The sequence below is a fragment of the Azolla caroliniana genome, unplaced genomic scaffold (assembly GCF_043228905.1).
Source record: "Azolla caroliniana isolate FFs.n. ecotype wild unplaced genomic scaffold, voAzoCaro1.0.p SCAF_13, whole genome shotgun sequence".
Lineage (NCBI taxonomy): Eukaryota > Viridiplantae > Streptophyta > Polypodiopsida > Salviniales > Salviniaceae > Azolla > Azolla caroliniana.
Window position 1 is genome coordinate 13143318 of NW_028230448.1, and position 19425 is coordinate 13162742.

General features: G+C 36.5%; 2 protein-coding genes across 3 annotated transcripts; both read right to left on the bottom strand.

The window, feature by feature from the left end:
- Positions 1-14: 14 nt before the first annotated feature.
- LOC147856188 (uncharacterized) lies at positions 15-4725 on the bottom strand. Its single transcript, XM_087329925.1, has 4 exons — positions 4587-4725; positions 1378-1497; positions 1183-1285; positions 15-678 (listed from the first exon to the last, which is right to left on the bottom strand). Exons 1-4 carry the CDS (start codon positions 4682-4684, stop codon positions 430-432), a joined length of 570 nt encoding a protein of 189 aa, XP_087186051.1. The 5' UTR covers positions 4685-4725; the 3' UTR covers positions 15-429.
- Positions 4726-5703: 978 nt separating this feature from the next.
- Positions 5704-17884, bottom strand: LOC147856189 (uncharacterized). Of its 2 annotated transcripts, XM_087329215.1 has the most exons (22): positions 17155-17882; positions 15919-16033; positions 15514-15614; positions 15330-15421; positions 15102-15237; positions 14297-14365; positions 14074-14175; positions 13852-13950; positions 11428-11538; positions 11124-11330; positions 9681-9788; positions 9514-9609; positions 9355-9411; positions 8851-8997; positions 8696-8755; positions 8439-8543; positions 8177-8338; positions 8005-8078; positions 7466-7589; positions 6695-6786; positions 6485-6608; positions 5704-5924 (listed from the first exon to the last, which is right to left on the bottom strand). In XM_087329215.1, the coding sequence occupies exons 1-22, from the start codon at positions 17824-17826 to the stop codon at positions 5772-5774; spliced, it is 3006 nt and encodes a 1001-aa protein (XP_087185341.1). In that variant the 5' UTR covers positions 17827-17882; the 3' UTR covers positions 5704-5771. The 2 variants fall into 2 exon arrangements, with proteins under 2 accessions (XP_087185341.1, XP_087185342.1); XM_087329216.1 differs by lacking the exons at positions 5704-5924; positions 6485-6608; positions 6695-6786; positions 7466-7589 and adding an exon at positions 7730-7766 and having other exon boundaries at positions 7954-8078; positions 17155-17884.
- Positions 17885-19425: the final 1541 nt, after the last annotated feature.

The following is a 19425-nucleotide window of genomic DNA, read 5'->3' on the forward strand; positions in this document are numbered from 1 at the left end:
TGTTCAGGCACATAATCACAAGTGACATATATTACTTACTATTGCAAAACAAAGATATGCTCTGTTTCCCCTTCAGAAAGAGCATCTGTAAACATTAATATTTGCTGAAGTTTACTCTAAAATGGTTCTTCACATGTTTACAGTGGGATCCATTGTCACGACGTTTTACTCAAAAGCATTTTAATATATCTGTGTTGTACTTAATACTATACCCTTCCCAAGGGAAAAAAAGAAAAGGGGGAACTTTGATCGAATCAAAAGCATCGATCATCGTGGAGAGGATGTCAACATATGAACTTTTTATCAATTTCGAAAAGATATCATCCCCTTAAAAATGGAAAAGAAATTTCTCTTGTAAAATATCCACTTCCAGTGGAAGCAAGAAAAAGTCCCGGATTTATTTGGAAAAGACTGGCTATCATTTTATCATCAATCATCATCGTCATCATCTTCATAATCCTCAACAGCAGGTTGCAGAGGGTGAGCCATAGCAGCTTCTGCAGCCTCTTTTTGGAGCTTGAGCTTTCTCAAACCTTCTTTAAGATGGAATTGCTCTTGTTCTTGGATGCGTCGGTACATTTTTCGAGGTGGTGGTGCCTCCCTTCCTTCAGCAATTGCCTTAGCTCTTGCTTCATCGTAGGCTCTATTCTCTTCACGTCTTACATTCCAAAATTCTGCCTGCAAAACATCATGTCAGTAAATTGGCTGACCCCAACATATGCCTGTAACAGAGAAGAGAGATTGGCTATTCTCCTTTTGAATTGTCATTCTGAAAATGATAGTAGTCGTTCATATGCTAGCATTCACATTTTTGTAACAAACTATATCACTGGTGGTAAAATTCAATGTGAGGTAAAAATCCACAAAAAATGATTACGCCAACAGATGATGGGCACGTCATTGGATGTCTTCACAAACTAGAAACACTTAAAGGAGATGAAATACATATACCATTAGACTACCATTAATATATGCATCATGATTATGAAACCAATCTCACAGCCACTACTTTCTTTCAGTTTCATTCATTATACTAGCACACACATATACATAATCATCATTAATAAGAAACAGAATTAAAAGTTGGGTTTCATTCATCTGACTAGCGTGCACACAAATTATCAAAATTATTAATATGAAACAGAACTCAACACATTTATTTAGCTTTGATTTAGATTTTACATCTGCAATTTCTGTAGCCCGCTTCTTCGAAACCCCCATGTCAATAAGGTCCATAATTCGAAATGCAAGTTTCCTAGCTGGATAAACATCAAATGTGCTTGGACTGCTCCAAATAAAAACATACAGTTTATTATGATTTAAGACACTACTAAAAAAACTTCAATAATCCAAAAGCAAAGGACATATTGAACCTACTCATAAGCTTCATATTTCAACTCCGGATGGCGTTTGTATACTTCCTTAACAAATGGATCTTCTGGCAAAACAATCTCCACGGGATCTTTTTGTGGTGTGAAATCAGCCAACGGTGGATGCCTGTAGATATTCATCTCTCTCCTCTCTCTCTAAAGAATATCACGAAAGTAAAAAATATGCCAAAATACCAATAAGAGAAAAACAGGCTTGGAATATAGGATGCAAGGTACAAAATAACAATAAGAGAAAATTCCTCTCAAGTGATGACACTATGCAATGGTTTAAATGATGGGGAGTAAAATATCTATTGGTGCTCTCAAGTGACGCTATGAAGTAGGTGATCATTGAGGATAAATTAATAGAGGCATAGTATGAACCATACGTACCATACATGCATTCGCATTCAAGAATGTTTCAATCATTTGAGTATGGTAAACAACCTCAAACTATGTTAAATACCATACTTCTGTATTCATCATTTATTATAAGGTAAATTTTTCTTTTAAGGTAAGAAAGTTAGGTAAAAAGTGTAAAAAGTTTTTATAACATACACATTCGTTTGCGTTCGTATGAAAAAGAATGTTTGCCAATGCATTCGAGTATATTACATACTATGAATAGAGGCACTAAAGATGAGTGGAAAGATTATAAATGTCAAGATTGGAGTATTACATTGCAAACCCCCAACATTGGCCCCAATACAAGGTAAAAATGCCAGAATGTATCCAACCACATCTTACTACCCTCATGAGCCTTGCCTCTCAAAGAGCTTTAACACTTCTCCAAACTCGCTCACACAAGTTAGGTGTTTAGGTAACAACATGGCATCATTACCCTGGTAAGAAGCTTTGCAAGGTATGCAATGAAAACCTAGTGGAGGATAAATATCATTTACTTCTCACGTGCTCAGCATAGAAGGTCATTCACAAGAAGTATGATGACTTATTACACGGACATGATATTTAAGTGTCCCACTCAAATCCCCAATCAAGAAGGGTGAGCACATATGTGTGTGCATTATTTTCACATAGAGAGTTTTTCCTACAAAGTAGTAAATCCCCTTCTTAGGAAGGAGGCACATACAAGATGATATGTTTATTTGATCCCATGCGTCAAAACTTGCCTGCTCATGAAAATGAAAGTTTCTATTCTATCCTATTCGCAATGCTATGGTGGTCCAAGTGCTGCTTTATGGAGTGGAAGTGTGGGGTGGCGCTATCTCACTTAGTGTATAGAATGAAATAGATAAAATCCAAAAAATGTTCTTATGTAGAAAATTGGGGCTAAAATCCTCAACATCCTACCCTATCATGCTATTAAAAACAAATGCTCGGACCATAGAGATACTAACCACATAAAGAGTATACAAGTATATCATAAAAGTCAAGAATATGCCTGATCATAGACTACCAAAACAAACTTGAAACATCTGATTCAAGGTTAAAAAAAACTAATAAGAGCAAAATCCTCTCATCTGGTAGAGTACTTGACACTATGAAATGGTTTAAGAGATGGGGAATAAAAGATCATTGGAGTTCTCAGGTGATACTATGAAGTATGTGATCATTGAGGATAGATTATTAGAGGCATGAACGAGGAAGTGGCAGGATGCTAAAATGCCAAATTTGGAACATTAGATTACAAATATTACCCCCCAACGATGGTCCAACACAAGGTAAAAATATTGAACTGCATCTCACTACCCCCATGACTCTTGGCTCTCAGGAAGCCTGAACACTTCTTGGAACTCGCTCACACAAGTTAGGTATTGAGAGCCACCACCAAATCTGAAGTGGAGGAAATTAAAGAGGTTTGCCATTTCAAATACCTTGGAATAGGCAGACCTAGTCAGCACTTGGAACAGGCATCTAACTAGAATAATGACATCCAGCACAGCCCAGTACTATGAATTTAAGAATACATTCCATTTTCCCACAACTCAATGGGATTAGAGAATACTCTGATATATGGTAATAAGGTTTGGGATGGAAGTATGTCAGGAAGCTCATGGAATGAAATAGAGAGAATGCAAAACAAGTTACTACTATGCAATTCAAGGGTTAAGTGCCCAACCTCAATTTCCATAACGTTTCTAGAAACTAGTAGAAGGCCAATACTGGATTAAGCTCTTCAATGATTTTACAGGTAGATATTGAAATTTGATGGTGACCACGAAGTCAAATTTCTTTCATCCAATTGGTTCCAACACACAGGGAATGGTTTGCAAGATGGCATATTAAAGAATGTATGGATGGGGAATAGAAGGACAGAAGACGACAGAAGACAAGGATCAATGTTTTACTTGTGTGAGCTACCACATGAAATGGAGAACAACCCAACGTATATGTAAGTTTGAGTCTTATTATAGCCAATTCAAATTGCAAAAATTACTGAGTGTGAGTAACCAAGCACCATCAAGAATGTATAGAACATTGTTTCAAAAAAGTAGCATATCATGCCATCTAAACATATTATAATCCATATGGAACTATCGAGACAACATTCCCAAGATCAAATGTGGATGTTCATGCCAAAGAGCACACAATATGCATTCACTGATGCAAATACACTCACACACATTGAAAATAGAAACTAGACCAATACTGTATCAAAGAACCAGAAGCAGAAAAAAGTGTCACTTTGGAATGCTTTGCTTACAAGGTACATTGTGCATGATTATCACGGATTCCTCGAAGGTTCAAGAACTCCAAATGAGGATTAAACAATTTGCAACAACAACAGGTATGTTCTTTGGTCATCTACCAGAGCACATACTCATGGAAGATCAAAATATGTAAAACAAGCCTCCGGCCTTCTAATTAATAATTCATTTCTCCTCTTCTTGTATCTCTTACATCTGTTTACGTTCACCATGTGAGTGAAGAAAAAGGAAAGGGGAACTCAAACAAAGCTATGTTTTCATTTTTATTCTTCTTCAGCCATACATACATGAGTCTAAATTGATCATTCTTAAACAAAAGCTCCAATATTTCTTCCATGGAAAAACGATGAGAACGTCTAATCAAATGGCAAGAAATAACACATGAAAGGGAAAAACCTGAGCTTAGCAAAAAGCGAAGAGAAAGTAAGCAAATTTTTAAAAAATTAAAAAGAAGAAGATACAGATACTGGAATTCGTAATCCTTCAAATCTACCTACGTCTGAAGAAAGAAAGGAAGGAAGAAGGGAAGGAAGGAATGAAGATTTACTTGACGAGGGGCTCGAACCACACAGGTTTCTTTGTCAGCATCTTGGCTTCCATCAATTTCTGAGTCATGTAAACAAGACGCACTCTCCTGTTGGACATCGTGACAACCACTCTCCACTGGCGCCTTCTGCAACAACAGCCCAAAAAAAAAACAGAGACAGAGACAGAGACAGAGACAGACTGGAGAAGCGCTTCTTTGAGATCAGAGGATCGCCATGGCCATCTATCTCATCAACACCAAAATCGTGGCCCCTGCCCTGCCCTGCCCTGAGCAGCTGCGATCGAGCAGTGAAATCAATTTAAAATTAACATGGATACCCCTCCTCTCCTCTCCTCTCCTCTCCTCTCTCCTGACTTTTCCTTTTATTTTCCTAAAATGCCCCTCTCCCCCCCCGGAGACCTTTCTCTACTCAATTCTCCTCTGCCTTCCCACTCATTGGTGGCAATCTATTTTCAATCATTCTATGCCTATCCATCAGTTTTGTGATTCGAAGAAAACTAATGATATCATGACTTATTCATGTGTTGGATGAAAATTTGTGCTTCAATAGGCCAGTTTGAAGGTGATAGCCAATCAATGCTTTGGCATTTCTTGAACAAAATCGAAGAATGCATATATGTGATTATCATACATGAAATGATGTGAATGCCAAACAAACACACCTCATTTATTCATTGTTGAACACAATAGTAGGCCACATAATGGATGTATGTATGCATGCATATGTGTGTGTGCGCTTGTTTTCCATTTGTTTTATCATATTTATGAATAGGAGAGCGTAGTATTTCATTATCGATGATCTTCATATCCTCAATATACATAAGATGGAGGCAATTTCTCGAATGTAATTCACAAGTAGTTATAAAGATCGTTGGGGTACTCCACGTAGGATAAGTAATGAAATGGCATTGGAAGGAAACGCGATGAGGCAGTCTAACAGAGCCATGTGAGGTTGGTGAAGCGAAAAAGATGATTATTAGATTGCTCATAGATGAAAATTTTGTAAAATCTTTTACACAAAACAATGATATCTTTGTGAAAAATAATGATATCATGATTAAGAAGATAGTACAAAATAATGATATCATGATCCAGAAGATAATACAATGCAGCAACAAGTATTATTACTCATCTTTCAGACAAAGAGCAGCACATCAAACAAGGAATTTGTGACATATTTTTACATCAGACAGGCCTCTTGCAGGGTTTAATTCTCCATATTTGCTCTGCATATTCGGAGACCACCTTGTCACTGCTAAACTTCCCAGAGTTGGCAGTGCTAAGAATGCTCATTTGAGTCCATTTCTTCTTATCCACAAATGCTTTATCAACAGCAGCCTAACAATAATACCCATCATAAATTTAGCTCAAAAAATATTCGTTGTTACATTGGATGTATTATGTGCGCATGGAGTAAAGGTGCCACTTGATCCGAAAAATGTATAGAAAAATTACCACTTAATGTCAGATGAGAAATTCCTTATATGACGGTTGTTTATTGCTTCAGAAAATCAAGTGATGGGAAAAACTCACAAATGCAGTAGAAATTCAGAGAAAGCAAGCTTTAGTCTGATGTTTAGAATTGATACAGACACATATAAAATCTATCATGCATGCCCTTGCAAGAAGTGGAAATAAACAAAAATAAAGAAACACGATGCAATGTTTCCGAGGAAATATCAAGAATATCGTGGAATACACAAAGAAAATGTGTTTGGAGACATTAATTAATGAGAAGGCCTCCCAATGGTGACCACTTATTTTCCATATATTATGATTGAACCATCTGTTATCAATGATGTTGAAATATTACGAGAGAGAGAGAGAGAAAGAAAGAAATATATATATATATATATATATATATATTAACGTCTTTTAAGAGAGAGAGAGAGAGATACCTGTGCTTCAAGATATGGTGCAAAATCATTTCCGAGAAGATAAAAGTCTCCTTCCTCTCCATCAATAGAATCACATAAAGACTTGAAATAATCTTCAAACCCAAAATATCCATTTCGGATCATACTAAAGAAAACAACAAAAAGCTAATACTAAAGCTCTCAAACAATTAAGAATGACCAAAATCTTTTGAAATTAGAAGTTCTCCCTACCCTAAAACTCGTTGAAATTCACGAGGAGGCTGGAAATTGCGACGCTCTGCTCTAACACGAGGTACATCTTCCACCGTCATGCCAAATGTGAACTGCAAGCATAAACACAATGACTATTATGTAACCTAGATACGCTTTTAATTACTAATAATATACCTATATTAACACAACTATTCCATTGCGGAGAAAAACAATGTTACATTCACAGTAGATTCTAGCTTATTCTGTCTGACTGTATGCTGTTGCAAAATTTAGCCTACACAACCAAAGATAGAAACTATCTACGGTTAGACGTGAAAACAATACTGCAATGAGAGTAGGAACACATTGATTTTGTAATGCTTTTGTCAATCTAATTGTAGAGATAAGTAAATCAGATCAATGTTCAACATCTCTAAGGAGCCAAAGAGGGCAATGAGACCCAATGTTGATTGGGGGTACATCTGAAAATACTGTCTGATGAGGAAGAACAACACAAAGGAAATGGACAAGAACAATATAAGTTCTGTTTGCAATCGCCAACTTCCAAGAGCACATTGTCAATATGACATTTCGTTTTTCCAATCTTGTAAACTTGGCTATGTGCAGATTAAAAATAGCAAAAAACTGTACATTCATGACAAAACAACACGTGTACATGGGTTAGATCTTTTACAAAAACCAACACATGGACATGTGTTAGATCTTTTTTACAAAAACCAAAACATGGACATGTGTTAGATCTTTTTTACAAAACCTGAATAGAAGGACTATTGAATAAAAAACACAAACCATGTTTTCATGTCCAATTTCATCTCGTATTTCTGTGTTTGCACCATCTAGCGTGCCCAAGATCAGGCATCCATTCATCGCAAACTTCATGTTCCCAGTCCCTGATGCTTCATTTCCTGGTGTGCTGTACGTGAAATTGCACATGAATTAGAAATGAATCATTAATCATGCCTCGAGACTTCACACTAAAGTGAGCACAACTAAAACCTAGTTTCCAAGAGGAGAGACAATTTTATTATAGCTGTTGTTCCTCACATACAGTAATATAAAGTAGATACATTAACATCCTTGCGAGGTCAGACTCCAAAAATACCAACCAAATCATCTTTTCTCTTGAAGTTTCTTAGTTTATATGCAGGGACTTTAAAATTTATTAGAGTTTTGAATCTTGATAAATAAATATATCAGCTTCAACAGACGCTGGTAAGAATTGCAAAAGGCTTTGTTTGGAGATATTCCTCTGTAAATTGTAACTGAGGGATTAATACATTGCTGGACAAACAATCTTTGTAACCCACACGGTATTCTCTATAACTAACCTAATATGTTGAGAGAGATCGCATGCAGGAATGATCAATTCTGCCACAGAAACATTGTAATCTGGAATAAACACCTGTATTATCAGAAAGAGATTACCAACAATTCGAAATGGTATAAATTACAAAATGTACATCAAACTTTTTATGCAAAGTCACATAGTAATTTACTAACCACTTTGAGAAGATCTCCAACATCCGGATTATTATTTACTTTTTCTCCAACAGCATGAACAAGCTTAATTATCTGCTTTGCATATTCATATCCTGGTGCTGCCTTCCCTGCAAATATGTGTACACGTGGCACAACTTTCCTCCTTTCACTAGCTGGCATATTCTGAAAGAAAATGGAATTAAAATAATGAAGATATAACAATGTGATTATGTTTTCATTAGAGAACTTTGATATTGCCTCTAGATGGTTTAAAATTCCACACCTTAATGCAGTCATATCGATGAATGATGCTAAGCAAGTTCAGAAACTGTCTTTTGTATTCATGTATCCTCTTAACTTGGGCATCAAACATTGCATCCACACTAATCTGCATTTTTTTACTTGTAATAAGAACCTGTAAACTGCTCAGGAACTTCTACAAATTTATCTCCTTTCAAGGATTTCCTGTACAGAAATTCCTAAATATTGCACAGGAGGAGGTAGCTTCTTTTGTTTTCAGTAGAGCTGTGGTTTGAGTACCTTAACACCGCTTATTGTATTTATGTACTGAGCCAGTCTTCTCTTGTTTTCTCGGCGAGCCTGCACCCTCAAAATCATAAGAACAGAAAATAACAGATTTGTATTTTTGTATATTTCAGAAGGATACTAAAATAATGTTCGAAGAGAACGCAAACCTCATTCCATTCTTTCTGAAGTTCTGAATTGCTTGCATGTTGGCACAGTCCAGCCACAATATCCAGATCCTTTATCCATGCCTCTGTACCAAGCCATTTTGTTATTACATCCCTAAGTGCAGGGTTTCCAAATGCGAGCCATCGGCGCTGGAAAAGGACATAAAACAGTTCATCAAAATGTTTTAGACTCAGACACCAGAATTTCAACCTTGATGGCAGCTATGTATGCCAAATCAGATAAATTAAGACGTTAAGAAATAACTGTGAAATTAAATTACAGAATAGTGCATGCGGGCTACCTGAAAAGGTTACGATGCATAAATGTGAGAACCATACAAAGTTTTTCAAATTAAGAATTTCAAGTTTTACACAAGAATGAGAACCATTCAGATTCTCTAAGAATTTCATCTATACTGCTCTTACAATTTATATTGAAATGTACAACTATAATTCCCAATGACTCACAGATATTTTTAATACATACTTTAGTAGCTGACAGCTAACCTGTGTGACACCATTTGTTTTGTTCTGAAATTTGTGGGGCCAGATGCCATAGAAGTCCTGCAAATCATGAGACAAAGACAGTACTGGCTAACTATCTAGTTGAACCTTCAGAAATGAATGCACAATGGCAGCTACGAAGTTTACATGATTGTCTGTTACCTTCAGAAGTACAGATTTTACATATGCAGAATGCATTTGGGAAACGCCATTTACTGTGTGAGAAGCTACAACAGCCAAATTTGCCATTCTGATCATCTGCATTGTGTGGACTAATCACCTTAGTATGGAAGAATTAATTCTAGAATACCATCCATAACAAAACTAACCTTTGTGGAGTCTTCCTCAACAATGGATAGTCGAGCCAAACGATCAAAATCAGATCCAACTTTTTTCTTAACTTCATCAATGAACATATCATTGATCTTGTAGATTATCTACAGAATAGCAAAACAAAAAACATTTGAGCAATAGATGTCCGAAGTGAGAAAATGAATGACGATTTCAATTTCGATATGTTGCAGAAAACCAAGGAACATGGAGCAAAAAACTTCAACAATTAAATCATAATAGTTACGAAGGGCAATAGAAAACACAGGATCCCCACTACTTAACATGATACATGTACCTGTAGTATACTCATAAATATTGTATAACAAAATATCCCAGTTAAACCAGAATAACTTCTGCCATTTGCAGAACAAAACTTAATTAAATGCAGAAATAGAAATCTGTCATCTTCTTGAAAGTTGAGATAATCAAATAATGTGTTCGGTTCATTATTCAACATTATTTAGAAAGAAAGAACATCTCTAAATAGGACAAACTAACCTATTCAGACCCACAAGTGTTACAATCATGATACGATATCTCATCAAAGCTCTGTGAACTAGTAAGTAAATGTAGAAGTTACCCTGGAGTAGGCTCTGAACAAAATTATCAAAGAGCTATGTGATACAACATCCAAGTCAGGAGTTTTCTAATGTGAGAACACTTTTAGGGTGTCTCACAATATAGTATCAAAGGCATTTCGGAAATCCAGAAAGCAGCAATAAATCCTCTTTGGACTCTGCCCTCCTAGATAAGGACTAAGATGGTCAATATGTGATCCAAAGTTGTGAACCCCTTTGGAAAGCCCGATTGTTCAGCTGAATATCAGTTGGTGTGTATATGGAGATGAGCATCACAGATGCATTGGTTAGCAAAACCTTATCTTAACACTAAGGTACAACTTTCATACAAAAATTAATGGAATTAAACTCTCTAAAAGACTACAATGGCCTATGAGATCTGACAAAATACTACAGGTGTTTAGAGTGCAGGAGACAGAGGTTTGGCAGCCATAATCATGTTGGGCCAATAATAAAAAATATTTCAGTCGCGCACCCAAAGATAATATTTACTCACGAAAAACTTGAGATGCTGTATTGAGCCTAAATAAAGTTTGTCTCAACTCAAGAAATTCCTTTTTAGAAAATCCATTAACAACCTCTCATTTCAGCGTTATTACTACTACATACAGAGGTAACAAAAATCGTCAAACTATTATCATAATTAGAAACCCATTTGTGATGATAGCTGATCTGAAATCTCATACCCTAGGCATGTTTAAACCTGTATGCAATCTTGTCAGCAATAGCATCATTTGATTAAAAGTGCAAGCAAAACTTTTGATAACCATATAGACCAATATTTTCAAGGCCAACCACTTCATGGAAGCTTCACTAAAATAAACAAGATGGAAATAAAATAATGTATTGACACATGCTTACTTGAAGGTGGCGAGGCAATAGACTTCCCATCAGCTCCACTGGCCATTTCTCTAGTCCATCTGGTGCGATAGCATGATTTGTGTATGAGAAAACTCTGGTCACAATGTTCCAAGCATTTTGCCAAACCAAATTCTCTTCATCGATAAGCATTCGCATCAGCTCTACTACTGCAATGGATGGATGAGTGTCATTCAAATGTAATGCAATCTGTAACAGGAAAAAGCACCAAGATGAATTTAATCAATAATGATGAGGTATCACCCAAAGTATAATACTCAAGTAGAAGACTAGTCAAATTAGATACCTTATCTGGAAATTCCTCGAAATCAGAATGATAGTCCTTGAACCGTCTTATAATATCTTGGAGAGAGGCCGAAACAAAGAAATACTGTTGCTTCAATCGCAGCTCCTTCCCCTTTAATGATCAAAGCTAGCAAACTTTAGTATTGTAGTACAAAATAGCAAGCTGCAACATTATTATACAGACATTGCAACTTATGATGTTGAGTCTAGAACCAAGCTAAGAGATTTGGAGAAATGACTTGCAATGAACGAGCAATAAAAAGATGGTGACTATGGTGAATGGTCTATATCAACTTCAATGATTGAGTTCCATCTGTTGTTTTTCTATGATTTAGTGATCTCATCAAAGTACAAAAAGCTCCTTTTGATGCCAGTGGTTCAGTCAATGTTCTATGTTGAGTGGATGTGTTCTTTCTTACAATTCTTGTCTTAAAGGTCATGAAATGGTTTGGGTATGTTTGGAATCATTGCCTTGAGTTCTTCTCCTCAGCTTTCTTCTTCTTAGTCCAGTCTATACATTCCCTATCCCTCTATCAAGGCACAAGAGGATGTGGAGGTTACTGTTCTATCTCTGCCGGATCTTTAGACTTTCTCTAGTATGAACGCAGAGGGCCTACTATTTCCTATTTACGGGAAAATGCTTTTGAGCAGTTTTTGTGGGCACACCTTGTATATTGTTGCAAATGTTAAATAATGCATTGGCATTTTCATGCATAGCATACAATTTCAAATCAGTTTTAGTTTTATGTTGGATCTTTGGATACAATTAATCAGCTTCTTTGTGTCTGAGTCAATTGCCACACAGTTGATTGACTATGAGGACAGATATTACATGTTATGGGCCTTATGATCCATGTTAGAGCTTAATCCTAATGTAACCATGAAATAAAGAAATATAATGTAAGCATGTTAGAGAAAGAGAGAGAAAGAAGGGTGCCGATCCACCCAACCACCCTCGAGTGAAGGGATCAAGACTGACTCGAGACTTGATCGGCGTCCATACCACAGCCATGGCATCGAATCGTACCTGGTATTGGCGCACTTGCTACAAGAGTTTGTTCACCACACGATCACAGTCTCAACGTAGTCAAAATGATGTGCCTCATGGGGGTAGCTAGGCCTCATATTTATAGCCAGACCTAAGGCCCCCAGGCAAGTTCACACTTGACCATTATGGGTTGTCTCAATTCCTAGGATTAAAAGTAAACATCCCTTCTTTACTCTCTCAATTAACCCTCACACTTTATCCTCGTGTATAGAATACTACGGTACAACTTACAACGGGATGAATTATGATCATGCCCATAACAATCCAGGATGGGCATTGACTAGGATATTTTGCTTCTAAGAAAAAGTGGAATAGCTTCTTCTTTTGTCCAAACTTGAACTGGTTACTGCATTATGTATTGACAATTAGTTTAGAGATCCTCAAAGAAATTTTATGGATGCATCTACAACATTCCGCGGACGAATTCCATATTCTGTTTTGCTTCGCCCAAGCAGCTTTAGAGCTTATATATTAGCTATACTTCCAACAGCGTGTCCCCATGCATCATCCCCTGTTACAGCCTGGTGCTGAAGCATGTGGAAGTGAAAGTTTATCATAACCTTCAGATATAAGTATGTGTGCATGATTGTATGGGCACAAAAATTTTCTAGCCCATCATAATATGATATGATACTGCCAGAAATCCAACAATTCTTAGCGGACAGACAAATCGTTAGTATTCATTCAGTGTTTAAGCCATTAAAGAGGGTTTATGTAGGATTTCCAACCCAGATCTATTTCAGGCAAAGATCTATGTGGCAGCAGTAGGAATAAGTTGGCTTAAGAGATTCTATGTGAGAACCATGATAGTCCTGATGCAGGAATATGAATGCAAAGTGCATTATGGTTACATCAACTCCTGAGCACATGTATGGGAGAGTGTATGGGTCAATCTATTGTTTGTGTGGTGCTACATGTGTGTAGAGTTTATTATGGGTGCCAATGTGTGGGCACATGCATGGATACATAGCTACATGTGGGCATGGTGACCACCATATTGACAGAGGCCTCATACTCTACTTTGCATTAAACCGGGAGTTCCAATAGAGAACCTTTGATAAAACCTGAGTGTGGTCTCTCATATAAGGTATTGAATCATATCTCATAAAATGGTTTGTGAGGTTACTTGTCACAACACTACATGCATCTCTTTTTTCTTGTAGGGTTATATACCTCATGTGTGAGAGATACTTCACAATTTTTCCAACCATTTTTAAACATGTTAGTTGAGATATCCACCAGATCGATAATTCTGTAGTGACATGTTGAGCATTGCAATCACGTGGATATATTAAATACAAAAGCAATAAAGTTTTTTATTTTATTTCAAAAAGCAGATTAAAGTTGTATAATTTTCCAACTGTGCATTAGCATTACCTGATATGTGCGATCATCAGGGTAAAGAATGCTACTGATTGCTTCCACCCTCTGCTTGCTAAGGATAGCATTTACATAATCTCCAGTATTGAATGCTTCCTATACAGAAATCAATATGCAAATCATGGATTTTGGAAGACGATTAGCATGTGGATATGTTCAAGTGCACACATTCTAAAGCGAAATCAAAAAGAATACTAATAGCATTCTATGCAGGAATACCAGATCAAATCCGCTGCTTGGCTTTGCTGACCATAACCGAAGATTGATAGTGTTATTTGTATCATAACCAGGTATTGGATTATCATATGCAACCGCTTCAACCTACAGCAGTACCACTCATAAGTTATCATCTATTCTTCTTTGTTACCTTTACGACAATAGAATCCATTTAATATCATTCGAGAAAAAATAAGAAGAAGACTTCTCAATCTAATGTCCAAACCATCTCATCAGGTATCCAATTATAGTGTTTCTTTCCATTCCTTGTCTCCTCCTCCACTTTTCCATAGAACTGCCAACCCAACATATTGCCCAATTGGTTAGATAATGCAAAAGAACATGAATCTAACTCTATTCTAGTTCACTGCCTGGTTTTTTAAATTAGAAATTTGGATGACAGAACAAAAAAAGTTATACCAACCTAAACCTTACCCCAGCCTAAGAAATTCCAAGAATCCAAGGGTTAAAAATGGAATAATGTGAAGCAAAAGGAGGGGGAGAGATAAGAAATGTATTCCTCTGTCTTTGCTTGGAAAAAAATGTGACAATCATAAACATGTGATATGGAGTTAAAAGAGATTTTCATTTAGCAGTTTGGGGATTCTAGGCAGCTCGTCACAAAACCCAGGTATTCAGTTGCATTGGAAAAATAGTTTCAGTGACATTTATAAATCCATAAACCCAGATGAAAGCCCTATGCTATATTTCACAAAATAGCTGACATCCTGTACAACTTTTAGGTTTGCTATTCTTCACACATTTTCCCACGACATATTCATAGAAATAAACAAAATGGACATCATTGGCACTATTGCAACGAGGAATGTTAACCCTCACACATTAACGTTTATGTTTTAATGCATCTTAAAGATCATAATTTAATAGAAACTTTGCAAAGAAATATGACATCAACATTCCAAAATATAATTTTTTTGTGGCCTTTAATTAAGATATGTATAAATAAAGGGGAGGGAATTCAATTGATATAATTCATGCTATTTCTCTTCAAAAGACTATTACTGTCATACCTGAACAGGATATGACACATGCACACGTTGAATCTCCCAAGGATTCCCAAAATTTAACCGGAAATCAGGCTGCTCATGTTGAAAACCATCTTTAATTTTCTGGCGGAATAATCCATATTGATAGCGCAAGCCATACCTGATAAAAGTATACAAGAACAGAGTTTATGTTATAAATCTGAACTTGGAAATATGTCATACTACAAGAAATAGAATTATTGACCCATGTACCCCCAAGCAGGCAAGTCTTGTGTGGCAAATGAATCTAGAAAGCACGCAGCCAATCGTCCAAGGCCCCCATTCCCAAGTGCCGCATCAATCTCCTACCCAACTCAAGCACAAGTTGAGTTCAGAAAAAAGATACTTGAAAAACACTTTGCATAAAATAAATTTGCAAGATGCCAAACAGAAAAACCTGCTCAGCTAGAACCTCCAAGTCAAAACCCAGTTGCTGCAATGCTTCAGAATATTGATCCTTGATGCCAAGATTATAGACACTATTCAATAAAGAACGACCTAGTAATCAAAGCAAGTTCAAAACAGGTTTAACTTCCCAAATCATGAACATTTTTCGACCATATAAGCTTGACTTCATCTATATCATTTATTAAAATATAATATTTTCAAAAGGATGAAATTCTGAAGGGGAAGTGGCCATTATTTCTAATTGAATGTCTAAGATTATACTAGAAAGGTACTCCTTTTGTGTTGTTCTATTTGCATACAAGACCCTGGGAGGCTAAATGAACTATTAGATGTTCAAAGGTGATCAAACGAAATCTTATACAGCAGAAAAGAGCAAAGTTGGGACATCACTAACCCATAAGGAACTCCATTGATAGGTAGAAGACTCGCTTTGGATCCTTGTCTTTGAAAAATTGTTGAGTATCATTCCAACTTTCTAAAAGGCGATCACGTGCACTGCGAGCTGTGGCCTGTACATGAAGATATACTAATTTAGCTCATTGGAAGTTTGTGTTGTCTCTGAAGGGGGAAAGATAACTGATGTCGCAAAAATGTGAAGATAACGAAAACAAAACGGTTCTCATTTCATTGTGCCCCGAATTCACGGCAGAACGTTTTGTCATAGTTGCAATGAATTATACAATTCATGGGAAATTATTGTTAGATCTCAAATGTTGCAGACATTCCAGAAAGACAAAACAAAATTGAAGGCAGCTGGAGATACGGATGTCAATATTAATAAACATTTTACTGTCTTTTATATGCAGATTCAATGTGCAAACGTACAAGAAAGATAAAGTAAACTTAATGTCGCTACAATAGAACTCAGAGAGCAAACAAAAAAACTTGCTGATGAAGATTTTACTAATCCATATATATAATCAGTATATGGGGACAGTGCCACTGCTGTATGTTGAATCTATCCATGGTCTGGCTGCTTCATAGAATTACTTTGGAACCAGTTAAAGTCACTCATCATCCAGAGGAATTTCAAGAATAGAAATTCCAAGCTAACAATTTCTGATTGAATGTCTGATAACATGACGGGAAACCCTATCGCCAAAACTAGGTGATGGCTCACATCATTAGAGATTTGCGGACTACTTCATTCTGCAAACAGAAATACAGACGGTGTACCAAAATAATCTGCATTGTCTAGTAATAGACCAAAGTCTCTGATGGTTTTGCACTACCTTGCCCAAGATAATGAAGTAATATTTTGAATGCCATGAAAGTAGATCAAACATATTACCACATATCATAGTTTTATGATCCTATGCTCAATCATGGGCACTCAGATACAGTTATTGTTTTGAGGTTTAAAAGAACATTGATCTTTTGTTTGATATTTGCTGATAGTTCTTGTGTCATTTGTTGTTTGCTCAATGTCAATTTCTTGATGGCTACCCGCAATCCTTCTTGCTATCAAGCATTGGCATGTCTGATTTCAACAAAGTGATATGATGGACGCTCATAATCCTTCTTACTGCCAATGATTAGGAGTCTGCTTTCAACTAACTAACATTTTTATTTTTCTTTATTTTTCCTTTTGGGAACTGGTCTTACAAATGCAGCATTGACAACAAGTTACCTGATAAGCTTCAAAGTCATCGAATCGAAACCGAGACCTAGCAATGGTGTACTCAACATGGCCAATAATACTCTTTTGAATAGAGTAAACATCATTCTTAAGGTATTGATCCATGAGACCAAAGATAAGATCGGTTCTCTTTTGGAATTCTGCCAATTCACTGGGCAAAAGCTCTTGTTTGGTATACAATTTAGAAGGCAATCTCTTGGCCGGTTTTTCCAGAACAGGAGACTGTTGCATTATTGCATTTAGAAGCACTTTTTGCAAGTTTTTTATGTCTTTCAAATCTTGAATTCGCTCATCGACCCAGAATTTCTGAATAAGTGAGCCATTCTCATAATCTACTGTAGCTTTAGCCACGTCAAGACCAAGGTCCTTCATTGCACTGACAACAAGCTGAAGGAGGCCGGGTTTTCCAGGGGCAGTAATGTGAATTATAGTGTGAGATTCATCTGAATCATTATCAAACACTACCGCAAATGGAGAATCCGTGGGGGTTTTTTCTATGCTGTTGGCCATTTTTGGGGACACTTGGCATTGGATTTGCAATTGGGTTTTTCTCCATTGAAATGGGTTGTGATTGGATTTGGAGAAAGATGAGTTTGTAGAGCGCAAGGAACAGAGCAATGAAGCAGAGGTAGCAACAGAGCTATGGCAGAATTGGCTCAACATGCCTCCCCCTCCACCAATCTCTGACCTCTCTCTGTGTCTCTGTCTCTGTCTCTGTCTCTCTCTAGCCTTGTGCCAAATGATGTCCTTTAAATCAAGCTAACTGAGGATATACATAATTTGTTACGCCTAAATAACATCATCAATAAACATGAATATGCTTTCACTAGATGCTTTTTTTGTTTGCTTTTCGCTTTTTGCTTTTTGATTCTTCCTTGTTACGCACAAAAAATGGGTGGTATCTATCTATGTAAGTCATTGTGTTCTTCAAATAAATTTGGCTAGGATGCTCCTCCCATAACAAAATGTGGTTTTTTTTTTATGGGTCTTATCTTTTGATTACATACACTCCCAAATTCCAATGGATGTGTATGGGATTAACACATGTCTATGCTATGTTAATCTGATTCTCCGAACCGGATGCCTAAACCAAGTGAATAGCTCCTCCCAATCTTCTACTACAATGTTTGTGTGTGAGAAATTGGACCCAGCTTGTGCTGATAGTGATAACATCAGCCACGTGCTCTCTATGTGTACACGTGCAAGGATCTACGACGAGCTATATCTTCCACAAGTGCTATGTGTGAGGAATCGGAACAAGCTTTGTGCTACACGTGTGCCCTGAAATTTATGTGCGCGAGAGTGCAGCAGGCTTGCAATGAGTTTGTGGTACATGTTTGTGTTAAAAAGTTATATGTGTATGCACGTGTGGGGTACTAGGGCAAGCGCAAGTAGAAGACGACGGTGCTCACGTCAAGATCATTCATTGTAATTGTCTATTGTCACAATGATAAAAGTGGAGACTTTTATCTATCATCCATGATTAACCTTTTTTTTCTCTAGTTGCCACTTGTGAGTTTTTGCAATTGAAAGCACATTGGAAGAGACTAGAACGCGTGCCTTTAATGTTTTAACGCTCGAGCTTCACCATAACGCAATTCGTTTTCAACCCTTTTTGTTGTGTAAAATGAATTTATGGATGCGGCAATGTACATTGTAAACAAACAAAAAGTAAAACTATCATCCAGTGACTAAAATTGCAAGCATAAGTAATATGTGCATTCAAAATGTTCCAATGGAAATCGATGCAAATTGAACCTAAATTAAATCAAGCATTTTTGTTTGATTTATTGGAAACATTGGCTTGAAAAACATAAGAGTTTTTAGGTTAATTGGATTCTCCTACAAGCCAAAATAATATATATAATTCTCGATTTGAGTAGTGTCTATAAATTGATTGTGCAAGTAGTTGTTTGCAATGTGTAAAGTTATGTAGTTATATTGAAAGACACTTTATTCATAGGAACATATAGTATGTCATATGTCAATCAAAGAAGAGAGTGTATACTATAAAAATGAATATCACATGAAAAAGTGGCATCTCAATGCAACAATGATAATACAAACTTGCTCGAACATCTAGGAAATTTAATAAAAATGTTGCATCAATCACATCAAATTGCAAGAATGCGACCAATCCCCTTGCATTTGGCAATTTTGTACTCATTGGTATGTAACAGGAAGGTGCATGAATCAAATGCCTTAACTGTGATTTATTTAAACCAATTAATTATGATCTAAATTGCCTAATTAAAATGACAA